This window comes from Neofelis nebulosa, chromosome 1 (genome assembly GCF_028018385.1).
Source record: "Neofelis nebulosa isolate mNeoNeb1 chromosome 1, mNeoNeb1.pri, whole genome shotgun sequence".
Lineage (NCBI taxonomy): Eukaryota > Metazoa > Chordata > Mammalia > Carnivora > Felidae > Neofelis > Neofelis nebulosa.
Genome location: NC_080782.1, coordinates 242,021,467 through 242,039,567, shown reverse-complemented (window position 1 = coordinate 242,039,567; position 18,101 = coordinate 242,021,467). Strand labels below are relative to the sequence as shown.

General features: G+C 47.8%; 1 protein-coding gene across 3 annotated transcripts in view; it reads right to left on the bottom strand.

Annotated features, from left to right (window-relative positions):
• LATS2 (large tumor suppressor kinase 2) overlaps positions 1-18,101 on the bottom strand; it is a 76,878-nt gene that overhangs the window by 49,680 nt on the left and 9,097 nt on the right. For 2 of the 3 annotated variants that reach the window (XM_058690136.1, XM_058690127.1), the window contains one exon: positions 13,737-14,303. In XM_058690136.1, coding sequence (XP_058546119.1) covers positions 13,737-14,075 — 339 coding nt within the window. In that variant the 5' untranslated portion in view covers positions 14,076-14,303. Of the gene's footprint in view, positions 1-11,274; positions 11,429-13,736; positions 14,304-18,101 lie in introns of those variants that run through there. The other variant, XM_058690146.1, reaches the window with a different exon arrangement.

The window sequence follows — 18,101 nt, the reverse complement described above, 5'->3', positions numbered from 1 at the left end:
GTAAATAAATGTGGAGGGAAAAGAATTCAGGACGCAAAACAAGAACAGCCAGATCTGGATTTCTTAGCGTCACTACTTAGTAGACACGTTATCTGACATGTGCACGGTAACCTGTGAACTAGTTTTCTCCTCTGTAAACGCTGACAGTGACAGAACCTTCCGCATGGGCTTGATGAGAGGATTAAGCGATATTCACATAGTAGTTGCTCAAATATACTAGTTTCATTGACAAGTAGTTCTAGTGGGTGATGGGCACTGAGGAGGGCGCCTGCTGGGATGAGCACTGGGTGTTGTCTGGAAATCAATTTGACAATACTGTATTATTTCGTCTTAAAAAAAAAGTAGTTCTAAAATACCAACCACGTAGTCATAAAAATTATGTTAAAATTAAATCTACATGTTTATTTTGTTGAGTGTGTTAACAGTATTGTGATTATGTTTTTTATTGTTGTGTTTTGTATCTTTTTCTGTCTTTTAGAGATACATTTAAGTATACGTGAGTGATAGGGGTACCTGGTGGCTCAGTAGGTAGAGTGTCTGGTTCTTGATTTCAGCTCAGGGCATGATCTCGTGGTCGTGAGATCGAGCCCCACACTGAGTGCACAGCCTGCCTGGGATTCTCCCTGTCCCTCTCTCTCTGCCCCTTCCCCGCTCACCCGTGCTCTCTCTTCTCTCTCAAAATAAATAAATAAACATTTTTTAAAAATAATAAAAACTTATATGAGTGATAAATGAAACGATGCCTGATATGTTTATTAAATATCCTAGATACTATACTTCAATTAAGTAACGTACTTTCTAAAAAGTTGTCCAGAGATAAATATTAATGTACTTTTAAATTTTTTCCAAAATAAAGAGTTAACCAAAACAACAAAAAAGAAATATAATATGGTAGGGGTGCCTGGGTGGCTCAGTCAGTTAAGCATCTGACTTCAGCTCAGGTCATGATCTCTCTGTCTGTGAACTGAAAGCCCCGTGTCGGGCTCTGTGCTGACAGCTCAGAGCCTGGAGCCTGTTTCAGATTCTGTGTATGTCTCTCTCTCTGCCCCTCCCCTGCTCATGTCCTGTCTCTCTGTCTCAAAAATAAATAAACGTTAAAAAAATAAAATAAAATAAAATAAAATAAATAAATAAATAAATAAATAAATAAATAAAATATGGCCAAGTAACAGTGATTATCCCTGGACAGTGGGTTGATGGGTCAACTCTACTATATGAAAATGTCTTCCTCTTATAAATGGCAGGGTGACAGTTATTTCTCTCTTTCTCTTTCAAGTTTCATGGGTAAAACTGAGAGACTTCTAGCTTTCGGTCTGCCCCTCACCTGCTGTATAGCCTTAAACTGACCACATCATCTTTCTGGGTCTCCGTTGATTCAACTGTGTAAAGAGTCCTGTGGGCTAGATGGTCCCTAAGACCGTGTAGACCACGGTTCCCTGGATGGTGCTGAGAGAAACAGGAATTCGGAAAAGGGAGGGCCCCACTTGTGCTGGAAAAGGCCACAACGATGAATCATGGCAGAAGTGGGGCGGGAGTGGGTAGACGCGGCTGGGCTGGCAGGGAGTGCGAAGCCAGCGAGTGAAGCCAGTGTGGGAGAAAGTCGCACAGCTTGGTGGTAGTTGCCTCTTGTGTAAAGAGGCAAACACAGCTGGAGCAGGCGGGCTGTACGGTAACGAGAGAGATAACGAAGTCTGGTAAGTTAAGTGGAGATCAGACGGCAGGAAGAAGACGGGAGTGGATACCAAGGGAGTGGCTGACTGTCACCTTTTAGGAAAGAGATACTGGGTCAAAGAGACTATTAGAAGAATCTAGATAGAGAGCAGGGTGTTAGCGCTGAAAAGACAAGGATGTGAAAGCTACACAGGAGAAAAAAATAGGAACCGGGGAGAGTATTCATTGGTGACTGAAGTCGAGATTATAGTCAAAGAGAAGTCAACGACGACGGAGGTCTCAACTTTTTTTGATGAACCACTCCCAGACCTTCTTGAGAGAAAGCGAGAGGAAAAAGGAGAGACAGAGCACACATTTCATGTTGTAGGAGGAAGAGTTCTGAAAGTACCAGTGAAATCCTGAAGGAAGGGCAGGCTGCGTCTGTGCTGACTTGAGTCCTCTTTCTACCGGAGATCTCAGGACCCTTGGCCCAAAAGGTGGAGACCAAATATGGCAGACTGGAACCAAGCACACAGGACTTCGGAACAGATCGCCAGACACAGGAGGGGGCCTCTTACGTGAACACTTCCAGCCCAAAACACTGGAGGAACAGTGGGGACGCCAGAGCAGCAGAGCTGAATGAACCACGTGGCGTCCAGGGAGAAGGAGGAGGTGACAGGGGCACACGCACTTTCCAGAAGCCTCCTCTAAGGCCCTGGAGGCTGACGGCTGGCACAGAAGCCGATCCGCTCCAGTGCACCCCACTCATGCCTGGGCCTTCTAGATGCCAAACGCCACTAGCTTTACAACGGCCCTCTGCGCAGTAAAAGCTTTCATAACCCAACGAAATTGCCTTAAACTTACAATGAATGTTTACTTGTTGGCCAGAGAAATGTCAGTACCGTTAATCACTTGTTTTGAAACAACCTTTATTTCTGCCCAAGGTAATTCTTCTAATGTCGTGACTGACCGGATAGATATCAAAGCCACAAGAGCACACGCCTTGCACAGGTCAGAGCAAACCTCCTCCGTGTGATTACCACTAAGGCTGGCGAGAGGGCGACACCGTCCCCGGGAAGCTCCCTGAAACCCTGCTCTCCAGCCACCTCACACACTTCCCAGACCGATGACACACAGCACTGTGGTTCAGCCACCTTCCCTTGTGTGCCCACCACGGGCCGGGCGCTTTACGTTCTTTCTGGTCTGCAGCACAACTCCTACCCCGGGACTGATGGTTACCCAAAGCGTACAGATGAAGAGCCGTGGGCTCAGACAAGTAAGTTGTTAGCCTGTGGTGACGGCCAGCGGGACACGTGGCTATGTTCTGGCCTCCTGACCAAACCCATCGCCTGACTTACCGAGATCCTTTCCTCCTTACTAACAGAAGCCCGGTTCTATCAGGGGCAGCCATGTGCCCAGCTAAGTACACATTTCCAAGGCTGCTTTAACCTCTTGTGGCCAAGTGACTAGGTTCTGGCAGGGGAGGCGTGGAGGAACGCGCCTCAAGGAAGAGCCAGCGCCAGATGGGCATCTTGGCTGCTGTGCTCCTGCCTCCCGCAAGCATCGCTGACTGGAGATGGAAGGCTTGAATTATGGAGAACAGAACCAAAAGAGGGGAGGAGCTTGGGTCCTTGAGGACACTGCAGAACCACCAAGCTGGCCGTGTCCTACCAACCTCCAGCCTTCATCATGTCCCCTGTGGCTATTAAGCTCTGTAGCTAGGGATCTGTCACCAGCAGCTCAATTCGATTCCCAAATCATACTCCGAGCAAGCTCCGTCTGAACTGAAATCCAGTCTGTCCAACTCTAATAGCTGGAGATCTCTGCTGAGCCTTCACCGTTTAGCCACAGCTATGCTAGATGCTCAGGGTAAGGGGGAGGGCATAAAGAATGGCATCAAGGGAAGAGAAACTTCCTACCGTTTCCCATATCTCCAGGAAAGACATCAAGTACACTTACAAAAATTCAAATTGTTGTGCGGAAAGATGAGTCAATTATACAAAATCACCAATCTGAAAAACAATTATGAAAAACATCTCCCTTCCCAACATACTTAATAAAGAAAATTCTAAAAATCCAAGATGAGTAGAACTTCCATACAACTTGCATGATGAACGTATTCTGCGTTAAACTTGAGAACTACGAAACCCTGGTGGTAACTGTTAACACCAAAATAAGGAGCAGCTGGGTAGTGACTATGATAACGAATGTGGCTTTTTTGTCGTTAAGTTTGAAATTTATAATAACTGCATGAAAAGTCAAAGGACGTAAAAAAGCCCTCAATTTCCTTGTTGAGTTATCTCACAACGGGTTGGCAATGACAGGGACAGTTGAGGGAGCCCTGAACGGACTGCACGCAAACATTAGACTCGGATGTCGGAGCCACTTCCTAGGACCCACTCTACCAAGTTCCACGCAGAGCCGAGGTTGCAGGCAGTGGCTGCGCCTTCGTCGCCATCCGGGCGCCTCAGGAAGGGCTCATATCCAGGGCCCACTCCTCACCAAATGAATCCAATCTCTAATGCTGGGGCTTGGGCGGCAGTACTTTTCCAACGTTCCCCAAATTGGAAACGCACGGGGCGCAGGGAAAAGGAGGACCGTAGAATTATCCCACATCCTCTGTAGCACTTGCCGGGGGAAAGCGCTATGCAATGGAACATATTAAAATGCTCACTGATCACCTACTAGGGTGGCGTGAGCCATCTAATGGCCACGGCCATATTTGTAACGGCAAATAACCACCCCGGTAGGAGACTGCTGGCTTTAGGTAAACAATTATTTGTGACTCCCAACATTCTTCACATTACGGCACATATGGAGAACACGAATAGTTGTACCACATGCTTGGATAAAGGGGAAAGCTTGTGCAAAGAGGAGGCCAGGACCGGGGCCCCCGAGGGCAGCCAGACCCAATACCTGCGCAAACTCGTAGCCCGTCGTTCCCAAAACCCAGCCAGAGAGCTCCGCTCGGCACGCAACACACTGTGGGGCACACACCAAGCTGAACGTCCAGATGTTGCTGCCCTGGGCTTGTTACGGCCTGTCCTTCTCCCCAGAGGGCAGGCCTCGCCGACCTGTCAGCCAACTACTCTCCAGGACGACAAGTTCCCGAGTCGGCTAGCAGGTGGGCCACACACAGGGAGGAGAGACATGGTGTTCCTCAAGAGATGTATTTTGGTCTTGATGTACTAGACTCTGCATCCTGTTTTAAGAGGAAGATGGACCAGGGCACCGGGGGGCTCAGTCGGTTGAGCATCTGACTTCGGCCCGGGTCATGATCCCGCACTTCGTGGGTTCGAGCCCCGTGTCAGGCTCTGTGCTGATGGCTCAGAGCCCGGAGCCTGCTTCGGATTCTGTGTCTCCCTCTCTCTCTGCCCCTCCCCCACTCACACTCTGTCTGGTCTCCCCCCAAAATAAGTAAATGGCAAAAAAAAAAAAAAAGAAAAGAAAAGAAAAAAAAAGAGGGCGATAGATCCAATCTCAGACACTTAAATAAGGGCCTCCCCTCAAAATATGGCAGTTTTCCGCTACTCACGTCTGCAAAACTGTCACCACTGTCTATTACCACATGCCTACTGCCACTGTTAAGAATGCAGAACAAACCACCAACCTGACAAACAGAGGTGTCGTTTTGTAGGAGTCGCAGAACTCATTGTTGGCAGGGTTGGAAACAGAAGGACAGTTTAAAAAATGTTTAAAAGAAACTTGGCAAAATAGAAACTGTCGGAATTTGCCAGTTGTCCGAGTACTCGTTTGTCCTAATCCTTCCGTTTCTAAAATGTTTTCTGAGTAAATCAGGGGTATCTATGAAGGTTTATGCAAAAGGCTGTTCATCACAGCCTTAACTGAACGAGGAGCCATCACACCGAGGCGGCTCCTGTGCCTCCATCGATGGGAGCAAAGCAAACCCGTGCCCGTGATGCCGCCAGGAGAGGGAATCGGAACCTAAGGACAACTGACCATCCAGAGCCGGCCGGGCTTTCCCGAACAAGGCAACCGCTGAAGTGTGGCCACGCAAATACTCCTCTTGCTTTGCTTCTGCGTCTTCCCCCACGAAAGTCTCTCCCTGAGCACCTGTCGGTGGAGCACTCGTAGCCACTTCTGAGTTGCGGCTGCCAACAGGAGTCATCTTTGCTCGCGTCAGCTTCCAAAATGTTTAACGTGCTTCGGTTACCCGTGCACACCGTTTATTTACAACGAGCTATAAAACTTCCATTTGGACAGTGGAATACAATACAGGTGTTGAAAATGGAAACGTTTATAACAAACCATCCGTCCCTCCGTTTAAACAGCAGATGTTTTTGAGAGTTTGCAGTCTTAGGTCCAGGAGAATGAAGACCAGAACAAAACCACTGCCTAACGGGGCTTAACTCTGAAGAGACAAATGGATATTACACAACATACACAACGAAACACTCAGGAACAAATTGTGATAAACGCTATGAAGGGAAATTGCTGGAATGACAGAGAATAAAATAGAGGGATCTGGTTTAGACTAGGGGGGTCAGAAATTACTTTTCTGAATCTGTGACAGCAAGACAAGGCTTCAAAAGGAGTAGGCAGTTCTCAGGCCAGACAGGGCCAGTGCTGGGAAGTGGGAGGGAAGGCAGTGAAGCCCCGGGGCCACAGCACCAACTGCAGGACACGGGGTGTGACCGCAGGCTGTGACATGGGCCCTGCCTGCGGGTCAGGAATTCATCCCAAGTGCAGTGGAAAGGTTTCGAGAAGGAAATGACAGGATCTTTTCCTTTTCAGAATGACTACGGGGAGGGTTCTGTGCAGGGAACAGATGAGGAGGGGCCGGGAGGTACCCCAGTACCATCAGGCAAAGGCGGAGGCTCGGCAGGTGGGGGGACGGGGCGGGGGTGTGTGCACACGCAGGGCACAGTCTGGCAGGGAACTGACTGGCCGCGACGATGGGTAAGGAGGGTGAGAAGAGACAGATTATACACGTATGCTTTTTGTAAAGGAAGAAGTGGGATCATCCTGCAAATACTGTTTTTCCCACCTGGCACGTCCCTCCTTTCCTTAAATTCCTTTAGTCGGAAAAAAACTTGGTCACTTTTATACCAAAATGTTCAGAGTGATCATATCTGAGCTGTCAGAACTACAAGCAATTTTTCTTTTCTTCTTACACTCTTCTGTATTTTTCAAGCTTCTACAACGAACACATACTACTTTCAAAACTAGGGGGAGGCCTGTGTGGTGTGTTGGGGGGGAGGGTATAAAACAAGGGTATGATGTGCTTGCGTCTTGTCAAATGAATTTTAAATAGCCGACTTTAATAAAATATACAGTTTATCTTTCGCAAGGCCACGTTTAATTTGAGAGGCAAAGGCAAAAAAAAAAAAAAAAAAAAAAAAGAGGGGGAAAGCAAGGAACTGCTACACCCAAAAGCCATTGTAATACAATTTCCTGTCACATTACTGGCATTCCTAAACTTAAGTGTTTCTTTTTTCCTTCTCCTCTTATTGACATTTCTGGGCAGTACCGGGTGGGTGTTGGTAACCCTGAAAAGTGGTTCCCTTCCCAGAGGAAGGGACAAGGAGGAAATGTGCATGTTATCTAAACTCCTTCTTTTTTCATTAGCAAAACCCCTGTATTACAGAGAAATGATCTCGAGGCAGGGCTTGTCACCAGGATAAAGAACAGCACTCCGGGGTTAACACTTCTCTAGGTCAACGTCTGGCGCTTTCCGGAGGACGCCTCCCGTCCGAGCGAAACACGCTACGAGGCCAGGTGGTGTTTGTCCTCTTCCAGCCCCGACGAGTCCCGAGTCGGCGAGGGCTCTGGGCGGCCGGCCCAGGGGGAGCCGCCTCTGCAAAGCGGCCCGGCTGCACCCACGGCGCGTGCGCAAACTCGCCCCTCGCGCACGGCCCCGGGCACCGGGACGCCCGGCGGACGCGGCCCCCAGAGGCCAAGTGCAACGACAGCGTGACCACCTGGCAGCACAAAGCTAGGCATCGAGCCCCCGCGTAACTATGGAGGTCCGAGTAGGACCAGCTGGAGCCCAGGCGGAAGACTCAAGCCGCTGCAGGAGGGCTCTGAGCTGAACCGTACCGCCAGGTGCCCGGATCCAGGCAGGGGAAGGTGGAAGCCGGTGTCAGCAGCCAACAGAAAAGCTGGAAAGGCCCCCGGAACACGCGAAGCAGAAGGTGCGGGCGGCGGCGGCCAGGCCAGGGATCCGGGGGCCAGGGATCCGGGGCCGGTGCGTACAGTGGGCGGGGCGTCCCTGGAGAGGATCGGATGGGGCCTGTGGCCGGTGGGCGAGGGGTCCTGGGGACAGGAAGGGCTGAGCAAGTGCCGCCAGCCCCAGAGAGCAAGAGGACACAAGGGAAAGGAGAGGGCCAAGTCACGGAGCAGAAACGCCCACCAGGACCGGGCGCACAGCAGCCAACACAGAAAATGGCCAGCAACACGCACACTGCAAGTTAAAGCCAGAGCTCTGCATGACCACACTAAGGGAACACTGAAGTCTGTCCTCTCCAGTGTGTGTCATAAGCACGTCTAACAACCCTTACCGAAGATACAAGGTCAGTAGGAGCTGGGGGCGGAGGGGAGGGGGGCAGAGGAGAGACCTCCAATCACGTACCACAGTTTCCTGGTCAGCACTGGGGTCCACGGGAATGCATCCCGAATGTTTGCTGTGTAGTTTCAGCGAGGTTAGCTGTGCAAGTGCTTGGAGCAGTACTTGGCCAGGAGGTAGGGGTCCACACCAGTGTCTGCCCTTCGTCCCTGAGGCCCCCAGGCCTCGCCCCTGTGCAGCGCCACTCTTGTGGCAAAAGAACCAGGGTCCCGGAAGAACTTGTGGAATGGGTTGAGAAACCGGACTTTTCTACACTTTTTGGCTTGAGAATGCAAAGAAATTCACTCCCCCCCCCCCTTTCCTATTAACCAGATCACCTCAGATTTATTTGGTGCTGTGATCATTATTCTCAGGAAACCTGCCTCTGAATATACAGCCTGACCGTGGGCTTTTTTCTTAGGCCAAATTTGGTGTAATCAATCAATGTGTTTGTTTACATTTCTTCGTACCTTCATTCCAATAAAGATTTAAGTCACTTAAACATTCGTAATAAAGTGAGGAAAAACTGGATTAAGTCAGGATTAGGAAATTGATGCTAACACAGAAATTCAGGCCTAGAAGAATATAGCGATAAAAAGCCAGGGCCCTAAAAGAGTCTTGGAAGCTGCCAGACTTGGCAACCCTCACAGGGGATCAACAAGGGAGGTGCCTGAAGGTCAGGATATGGGGCGGTTCCCCAGAGAAAGTGCACGTGCTAAATGCTCCAGAGAAGCAAAAAATGTCTCCTGGTACTCGCTTCTGAGAGAAAATTCTCATCGAAGTCTTCTTCTGGACAACACAAGGTGATACCATGCTTCGCTGTTCCACGGAGCGCAGGCTACTACTGAACAGGAACCTTGCCACCGCGAGGCCCCCATGCCATCCGTCCATCCGTGCGCCCCGAGAAGCCTGGAGTGTGGTGAGCCTGCCCCATCAGACGCTTCCACCTGCTAACCCGCCGCAATTCAGTAAGAACACACAAATCACATGCTTCTGAGAAGCAGACGTGTCACGCGTATTCACGTCACTGCAAAATCAAATCAGTGGTTTTTAAAAATTTGTCAGGAGGGACACCTGGATGGCTCACACAGTTAAGTGTCCGACTCTTGATTTTGGCTCAGGTCGCGATCCCACGGTCGTGGGAACAAGCCCTGTGTCAGCCTCTGTGCTGACAGCACAGAGCCTGCTTGGGACCCTCTCTTTCCCTCTCCCCTCTCAAAATAAATAAACATTAAAAAATAAATAATTAATTAAAATCTGTCAGGGAGAGAAAGAGGGAAAAACCTGGTAATATCATCACTTGACAAAAATGAACTACTGGGACCTCATGAAGATAAAAAGCTTCTGCACCGCAAAGGAAACAATCAACAAAACTAAAAGGCAACCAACGGGATGGGAAAAGATATTTGCAAATGACATATCAGACAAAGGGCTAGTATCCCAAATCTATAAAGAGCTCACCAAACTCCACACCCGAAAAACAAATAATCCAGTGAAGACAGGGGCAGAAAACATGAATAGACACTTCTCTAAAGAAGCCATCCAGATAGCCAACAGGCACATGAGAAGATGCTCAATGTCGCTCATCAGGGAAATACAAATCAAAACCACACTCAGATACCACCTCATGCCAGTCAGAGTGGCCAAAATGAACAAATCAGGAGACTATAGATGCTAGAGAGGATGTGGAGAAACGGGAACCCTCTTGCACTGCTGGTGGGAATGCAAACTGGTGCAGCCGCTCTGGAAAACAGTGTGGAGGTTCCTCAAAAAATTAAAAATAGATCTACTCTACAACCCAGCAATAGCACTGCTAGGAATTTACCCAAGGGACACAGGAGTGCTGATGCATAGGGGCACCCGTACCCCAATGTTTATAGCAGCACTCTCAACAATAGCCAAATCATGGAAAGAGCCTCAATGTCCATCAACTGATGAGTGGATAAAGAAATTGTGGTTTATATATACAATGGAATACTACGCAGCAATGAGAAAGAATGAAATATGGCCTTTTGTAGCAACGTGGATGGAACTGGAGAGTGTGATGCTAAGTGAAATAACTCATACAGAGAAAGACAGACACCATATGTTTTCACTCTTACGTGGATCCTGAGAAACTTAACAGAAGACCATGGGGGAGGGGAAGGAGGAAGAAAAAAAGGTTAGAGAGGGAGGGAGCCAAAACATAAGAGACTCTTAAAAACTAAGAACAAACTGAGGGTTGATGGGGGGTGGGGGAGAGGGGAAAGTGGGTGATGGGCATTGAGGAGGGCACCTGTTGGGATGAGCACTGGGTGTTGTATGGAAACCAATTTAATAAATTTCATATTAAAAAAATATATATCATCACTTGAAACCATTAAAAGAAAAACTGAAACTAAATTTTATAAGATAAAGTAAATGCTAAATTTAATTACCTATGCCAATATTAAAAGTATCCAATGATACAAAACATGACACTCATAACCAAAAAACTTATCTTTACAATTCCTTAAATCTAAATTGATTTGTTTCTAGAGAGAGAGAAGGAGAGCATTTGTGTGCAAGCAGGGGAGGGGCAGAGGGAGAGGGAGTGAGGCTCAGTTCCAAGACCCTGGGATCATCACCTGAGCTAGAATCAAGAGGCAGACGCTTAACGAACTGAGGCACCCCGGCACCCCTTAAATCTATAGTTAAAGAACAGGGGCGCCAGGGTGGCTTAGTCAATTGAGCATCCACTCTTAATTTCAGCTCAGGTCATAATCCCAGGGTCCTGAGATCAAGTTCCTCATCGGATTCTGTGCTGAGCGTGAAGCCTGCTTGAGATTCTCTCTTGCTCCCCCCTCCCCTGCTCGTGTTCTCTCTCTAAAAAAAAAAAAGGAAAAGAAAAAAAGAACAGCTCCTTGCATAAGGAATATTAATCTATTGGCCGTTTTTGTATAGAAATTTTCATAAGCCTTTAGTAATGTATGTGTGAAATATTTTAGACACTATCATTTGACATATACACTATATCATTACACAGAAAATAGTCTCTTTCTAGAAATTTCCATTTAAAGATATTTCAATTAAAAACATACCCAGGAGCGCCTGGCTGGCATGCGACTCTTGCTCTTGGGATCGTGAGTTTGAGCTCCACATTGGGTGCAGAGATAACTCAAATTAAAAAAATAATTTTTTAAAATATATACCCAGTACATGCTAGTTACATGGGTGTAATTCACTGGGTGAAATTCACCCAGCTGTACACTTAGGAATCATGTACTTCTCTTATGTGAATTTTGTTTTATTACGAAAAGCCTAAAAGAAAACACTCCCTTATAAACATTCGGGCAAATATTTCCAGTTAGTCTCAGGTCAAGTAAAATGGGGAAAAATGTGTGCGCATGCATATACGATGGATAAAATGGTGCATCTAAAAGTGTGTAAGACCTCGGGAAAACCTGGAGTTTACTGCCATTCTGATTAATATTAGGACTAAAAATGACACTTAAACTCAAAATACAAGAGAACATAACCGAACCTACATTAAAAGGCAATATAGTAGGAGACAAAGGAAAAAGGACAGCTGCAACACTAGAAGTCTCTGTGCCTATTACACCGGATCTGATCATCTGAGCTGTGGGAGACCGAAGTCTAGAGCTACTGTTGGTCCCTTCCACACATGCTACTTGGGTTCCCGTCAGGACTTTCTGACCGGAATTCTCTAAAAGCAAAATGCATCCTGTATACAGACCAAAAACGGTCCAAAGTGGACTGTGAGGGTGAAGGCAGGACTGTTTTACTTTACAAAGTAACACTACACACTAAAGTGACCGAATTATTTCAGGAGCATTAAATACGGCAAATGGAGTCCTTTCTGCCAGCAATTAACATAAATTAAATGTTGATGGGAACTTCACTGGTGTCCCGATCCTTAATTTTACTATATTTGTATTTTACTGTCTTGGATACAGCGCCGGCTCCATTATTTCTTGCACTGTAATTATCACTAATGGATTCTGCCATAATGAGATCCCACCTGTATTTTGGATTATTTGCTTCACGCGTTTCTTCTTACCACAGCTGAAACACAACTGCAAAGAACACCCTGCTCTGATTACCTCTTTTGCTTGCAAGCGATTTATAGAAGATTTTAGGCTTTGCTGTTGGGTTTCAGAAGTCTCTGCGATCTTACTGGTATTTCCCCAGGACTGCTCCTTCCTACTTTCACAACCATCAAGTTCTGTTTGTCAGGGGATAGCACTTGGCAGCGTGTTTAACTTCATATTTTCACAATGAGAAAGGTCATGCCTCTGCTGTCAGCTTCCACTGCTAAAACACTCGGCACCACATTATTCATGATCCTGTGCTTTATAAAAGCAACTTTCAACTCAACAATGCTTGCTTTACACAAGTTAATCCCAGTATATCCCAAAGTGTCAAGGAAGTGCCCTGCAAAATAGCACGATTAGTTTCACAAACATATCATCTGAAAAATGTAAATTCTCTAGCTCAGTTCTATGGTAATCACCTGCAACCAGAAGGCTGAGATTGCTTTTGGAAATAAGAGGGCATTGTTAGCCTTTTCCTGTGACTGTGAGGCCAGGAGTAGGTAATTAGGTTATTTCTAAGAAACTAAAAGTGCTCAAGCCATCTTGATATGCTTTGAGCATGAAATCTTACTAATTTTCCGAGGCAGCAAAAATGCCTAGCTTATTTCCATTTTCGTGCAACTGTGACTCTTAAGACGACAGATGGTAACAAAGCATTAGCCTTCAGACGTCCCTTTAGAAGGCAATTACATTTCTACCAGTTCCATTTTACTAAAGACATTTTTACCTGGCCGGACACTAGTTCCATTTTACATGGTCCTGCCCCTCAACCTGGGTTTTACGTAGCTGTACCAATCACGACAGGATCATAGATGCATAGCTGTCAGTTGTGTGCTTATATGTTATTGGTACCACCTCCTTCCTTATTAAGGTGTCTCTTATTCTTAAGCAACCGAACAGTCAGACCACACGTGTTGCCACCAGTCTGATGACCTCTCCAGCCTGCTCGCTTCCCTAATATAGCCACATCTCCTCTACAAGTATACACACCAGGAGAAAACAGAGTCTAAGAAGAGCCAATTCATGTTAATCAACCTTCCCCTTCACTAAGTAAAAAAACGCACAGACCAAAAACAAGGGAAGCCAGTGTCTTCCCCATGACCGTTCAGAATAAGCCCAAATAAACCCCAAAGAAAGGGCACGTGTGAAAGCCCTCCACCACTTTACACGGACAGAACCGAGAATGCACGTGGTACCATTGCAGTAGGGTTCACAAGTGTCTGCATCCTGCCTGAAAAGCAAAAGCAGCCAAGAGACCCTTCTGGAGAGAAGGTGGGAAACAATACAATGGCACACCGGGAGGGCCTTGGATTTTGACCCGGAGACACTTTTCTTAGTAGCTAAGTCGGGGCCTTGGAGGGGCAACCGCAGGGCCTTCGGCTGCCTCCACTGTGCTCCGACGGCTGGCTTACTGTAACTGCCCCCACGGGAGCCTCGGGTGCACCCACCTGGTCGCATCCCGCGTTCACCAATTCCTGCAGCATCTGCCGGTTTACTTCTGCAGCCGCGGAAGTGCCCGATTCATTAGCAAAAGGCAACAGGGAGTATCTGATTTCTCTCAGGGCCTTCTGGTAAGGTCCGAACTTCGGGGTGGCTCTCGTCTGCTGCTGCCGGGCAGCATCCTTGCCCCCCAGGGCTTTGGCAGCCAGGGGAGCGTCACTGTTTGGTCCCACCGGCAGGCCCTGAGCGGAAGACTTGGACGGCTGCTTTAAGCCCTCTCGGATCTCCTGCAGTCGCTGGCGGCTGTTTCCAGAATAAGTCGTGGCAGGAAAAGTCTTTGGCCTCATTGTTAGTCCAGTTTCCTTTTACCATAAATACAATCTTCTTAAAGTGTTTTGTTATAAAAAAAAAAAAAAGAAGAAGAAAAAAGAAAAAAAAACTGTCAACAGTATCAGTTAGTTGTAAACATACTTTCAAAACAATTTCCTTTTGAAAATTTTCTTTCCTTCAGTATTTGTAGTTCCTATGGAGAACCTAAAATTTTCCAGAGACTTCATTCCGAAGATCATCACTATCTGAAAAAGAAAATGGAAAGAACATACTCATTGATGGTCTTCACATACTGTTGACAATACTTTTCAGAAACGGGCAATGATCTTGAAAATATTCCACTTGAAAGGATTAAGAAAGAACACATCACCTCTCAGAAATGATAAAAATAGTGTTCAGCTCTAGTCGGCGCCCATGACCTCTAGGGCCGTCCCAAGATGTTTCCTGTAACATGTAATCTGTAATAAAGTAAATCTCCACAAGCTCATATTACTTACAAATATTCACCTCAGAATAAGAACAGTAAGTAGTATTAACGGATCGTTCACTCGAAATACTTCATTATAACAGAATTTCACTTTGAAACTTGCAGCTTGAGTATTTAGGGTTAAACCTGCCACGTGAGGCCTTGGATTTCTGGCTTGTTCCTAATAACCACTCGGTTCGTAGCACACACCTTCGTCTCTTATCTCTGTGGCTTTACTAACCCTTCCCCCGACCTGAACCTGTGGTCCTTCCATGTCTTCGCAAAGTTTGCCGTGTAAAGCCCTCCCAGACTTCCTGAAAGACGCCACAAACTTGTCACATTAAAAGTGTCCTATATCGCAAGTGAAAGAAGTTCTAACACAATGTGTTATGAGACTTTGAAGGTAACAACTCCCTGGGTTTTTTTAATAAAACGGTCACCTTCTTATCAGCATTTTGACCTAAATGCCAAAATAAAAATACGTTTCTTGGAGACACTGATCCTTACGCGGACGGGGACTGGTAAAATCACGTGGGTGATTCCGTTCTCAGAGCGCACTGCGACCGTACCGACAAGCGGCTGTACCAGAAAAGGTGATCCGTGTGGATCGCCTGGCACACTTGAGCACAGAAACGGCCCCCACGCGCAGAGCCAGAGACCCCAAAGCCATTACCGGTAGTGAACGAGACCTACCCCAGGCCTAATGGACTGAATACTCCGTTGTTGTTGCGTTCAGAAAACAAGATGCCGCCCTTGGCGGCCAGCTCCCCCGGAAGCAGGATCTAGCCCAAGCCACTTGCCGGCTGGGTGACCTTGAGCGAGTCCTCTAACTCCCCGCGCGAGGCACAGCACGAAGCCTGGCAAGAGGGCGGTGGGGGGCGCCGAGAAAGAGCGCGAGAAAGAGCGCGCATGCGTCTGGCCCCGGAGCCCTGGCGGCACAGCGGGTCTTGGGGGAACCGCGCCGTCTGCCACTCGTGTGAGTACGGCTTGTGGCGTCAGCTCTCGCGACCCGAGCGCGGGTGCCCACGGTGGCAAAAGCGAAGGCCCGCGCGGCCGCTGGGCTCACACCCCAAGTTCCGGCGGGCCCGCTCCCTTTCCTTCCTGTTTTGCCCTCACTCGTTCCACTCCTTTTAGCCCATAGGACTCGGGAAGCAAACTGTAAAGGATAAGCATTTTGCATTTTAATCAGCAAAGAAAAACTGATTCGAAAAAGAGCACCCTTTAAAAGGAAAGGAGCAGCGGGATGTGAACTTTTTGTTTCAGCGAGGAATTTTAGAACTGCAAAATGGAAGTCTGTTTCCCAGACACTTTCACGTCGAAGAAAAACTGATGGCCAGTATTTATCCGGTATCTACTATGTGCTGGGCTCTGAGAGTTCTATGTGAATTTACTTACGTAGATCTACCTCATAACCACACATGGCCGTAAACCTGAAGAAACGACATCAAAATTACTATTCTTTTCTTACAGGTGGGAAGGTGGAAGGTCTGAAAAGTTCTATCACTTTCTCAATGAAACTGAGGGAAGAGTCTATTTACGAAGTAAGAACCAGACTCAACACATTTTCCAACATGGAATTCGTATTCTGATACACAACGTTTCACACAGCAGTCCCTGACACGACTGTTGTAAGACTCTGCAGACAGTGAACAATTAGATCCAAGAACTGCTGAGATTTCCCCGGGGCCTGGACCAGAGTGTTGGCAGGGAGCCAGAAACCCAGAGCTCTGCTTAATTGGTGTAAAATGGGGCATACTGTAACCACACTCATTTTCAGTGACTTCGTGGTCTAAGCATCTGTTTTGAAATACCTAACTTTCTAAAACCAGGGGTTCCCGTTCCAGCAAAAATAGAGAGGTTCTCAGGGAGCTGCCAAGCACGTATGGAGGGTCCTGAGTGATTCGATATGTCTGAGGACAGGCAGGAGACTTAGCTCTTTTCCTGTGGGAATGTACACAGATCACTTTGTTTCCCATCTCTAGGGTCTTCTTACCCTTTCTTTGAAAACTAAAATACAGAAGACGTAAATCATACTATCTTCTCACAACACATAATCAGGGAGGGTTTCTTCGCAGTCGAAATGTACTCAAGCTTCCTCTGCCACCGACTCATCTCTGTGCCATCCGCCCACTTGCCCACCTGGCAAACATTCATCCAAAGCCTACTAACTCTCAGGCACTGCTGGGACAAACAAGAACAAAACTCCGCCTCGGCAAGGTGAGGGTGAGGGAGCCAAATAAACAGCTTCAAAGGACAAGAGATGCCCAAAGGAGAAAAAAAAGAAACCATCTAAGAAATGGGTGAAGAAAGGAGAAAGCCAGAAAAAGCTCTGAAGCAGAGACAACTGGATCTGAGTGTAGGGAGGAATGGAACTCCAGCCAGAGGGAACAGCATTTGCAAAGGAGCAGAGGGACAGGAAGTGTGCAGGCCCCGCCCTCACATTCACGTCTGGGTGGAGGCTTTTCCTGGAGGGTGATGGAGGCTTGAGACCCTGGAGGTGCACAGGGCTCCATCTGAAGGACCTCCATGGACGCGTTGTCTGCACTCCTTGCAGATGGTGGCAAGCCGTTGTCTGTGGTTGAGCTCGGGAGGGACATGGCCAGAAGTGCCCTTTTAAAGAACTGAGTCTGGAATCTAACTGGAAGGGACAACCACACACACCAGGTAGACGAAGAAAGCCTGGGTGAGAGGCAGCAACCCCAGGGAGAGAGGAGAAGAGGGCTCGGAGCTAGCTACACCTTGGCCAGGTGTCAGGGCTTGAAGACATCAACAGACCCACCAGCAGATGGGACATTTACGTAGCTCGTGACTGTCCACGAAAGAGAGCAGTTAGGTGAGTGAATGGAGAGCTCGTATCCCTCCCACCTGGCATGTCTTAGGGAGCAGCGGTCCGTAATAAGCCTCATTTTACCTTCAGGCGATATCAGCAGAGTGAGGAGAAGGTACAAGGTGTTTTGCACTCAGCTAAGAAGGGCAAGGGCCGCAAGAGATGGTCCAGACTGAGGAAAAAGGAGCCGTGAGAAAGCCAAACCAAGGCGCCCTCTCTGCCCAGCCACACCGGCAGAGGGAAGGGGAGCCAGACGCAGGTGAGGGAGGCCCTGGCTGGTCCTGAGGCTTAAGAGCCACCTCTGGAATTTACTTTCAAAATGGGAAGCTGGGGCTCCCAGGTGGCTCAGTCAGTGAAGCATCCGGCTCTTGGCTTCAGGTCACGACCTCGTGGTTTGTGGGACGGAGCCCCACGTCAGGCTCTGTGCTGATACCGTAGAGCCTGCTTGAGATTCTCTCTCTCTGCCCCTCCCCCACTCTCTCCCAAAATGATAAAACTTAGAAAAAAAACGGAAAGCTGCTGAAAGCTGGGGAAGAAGTAAGGCTTTGTTTGGGGCGGGGGTAAAGTTTGACATCACTTCTTAAGCTAAACAACTCGTAAGATCGACGAACGTTCACAGAGAACACACCCTGATGCGTAGCATCCAGATCAAGGAGTGTTGTCACGACAACTCCAGAAGCCCCCAGACTCCCACAGACCCACGCTTCAAGGGGAACCGCGGTCACGACTTCCAGCACCAAGGATCAGCCT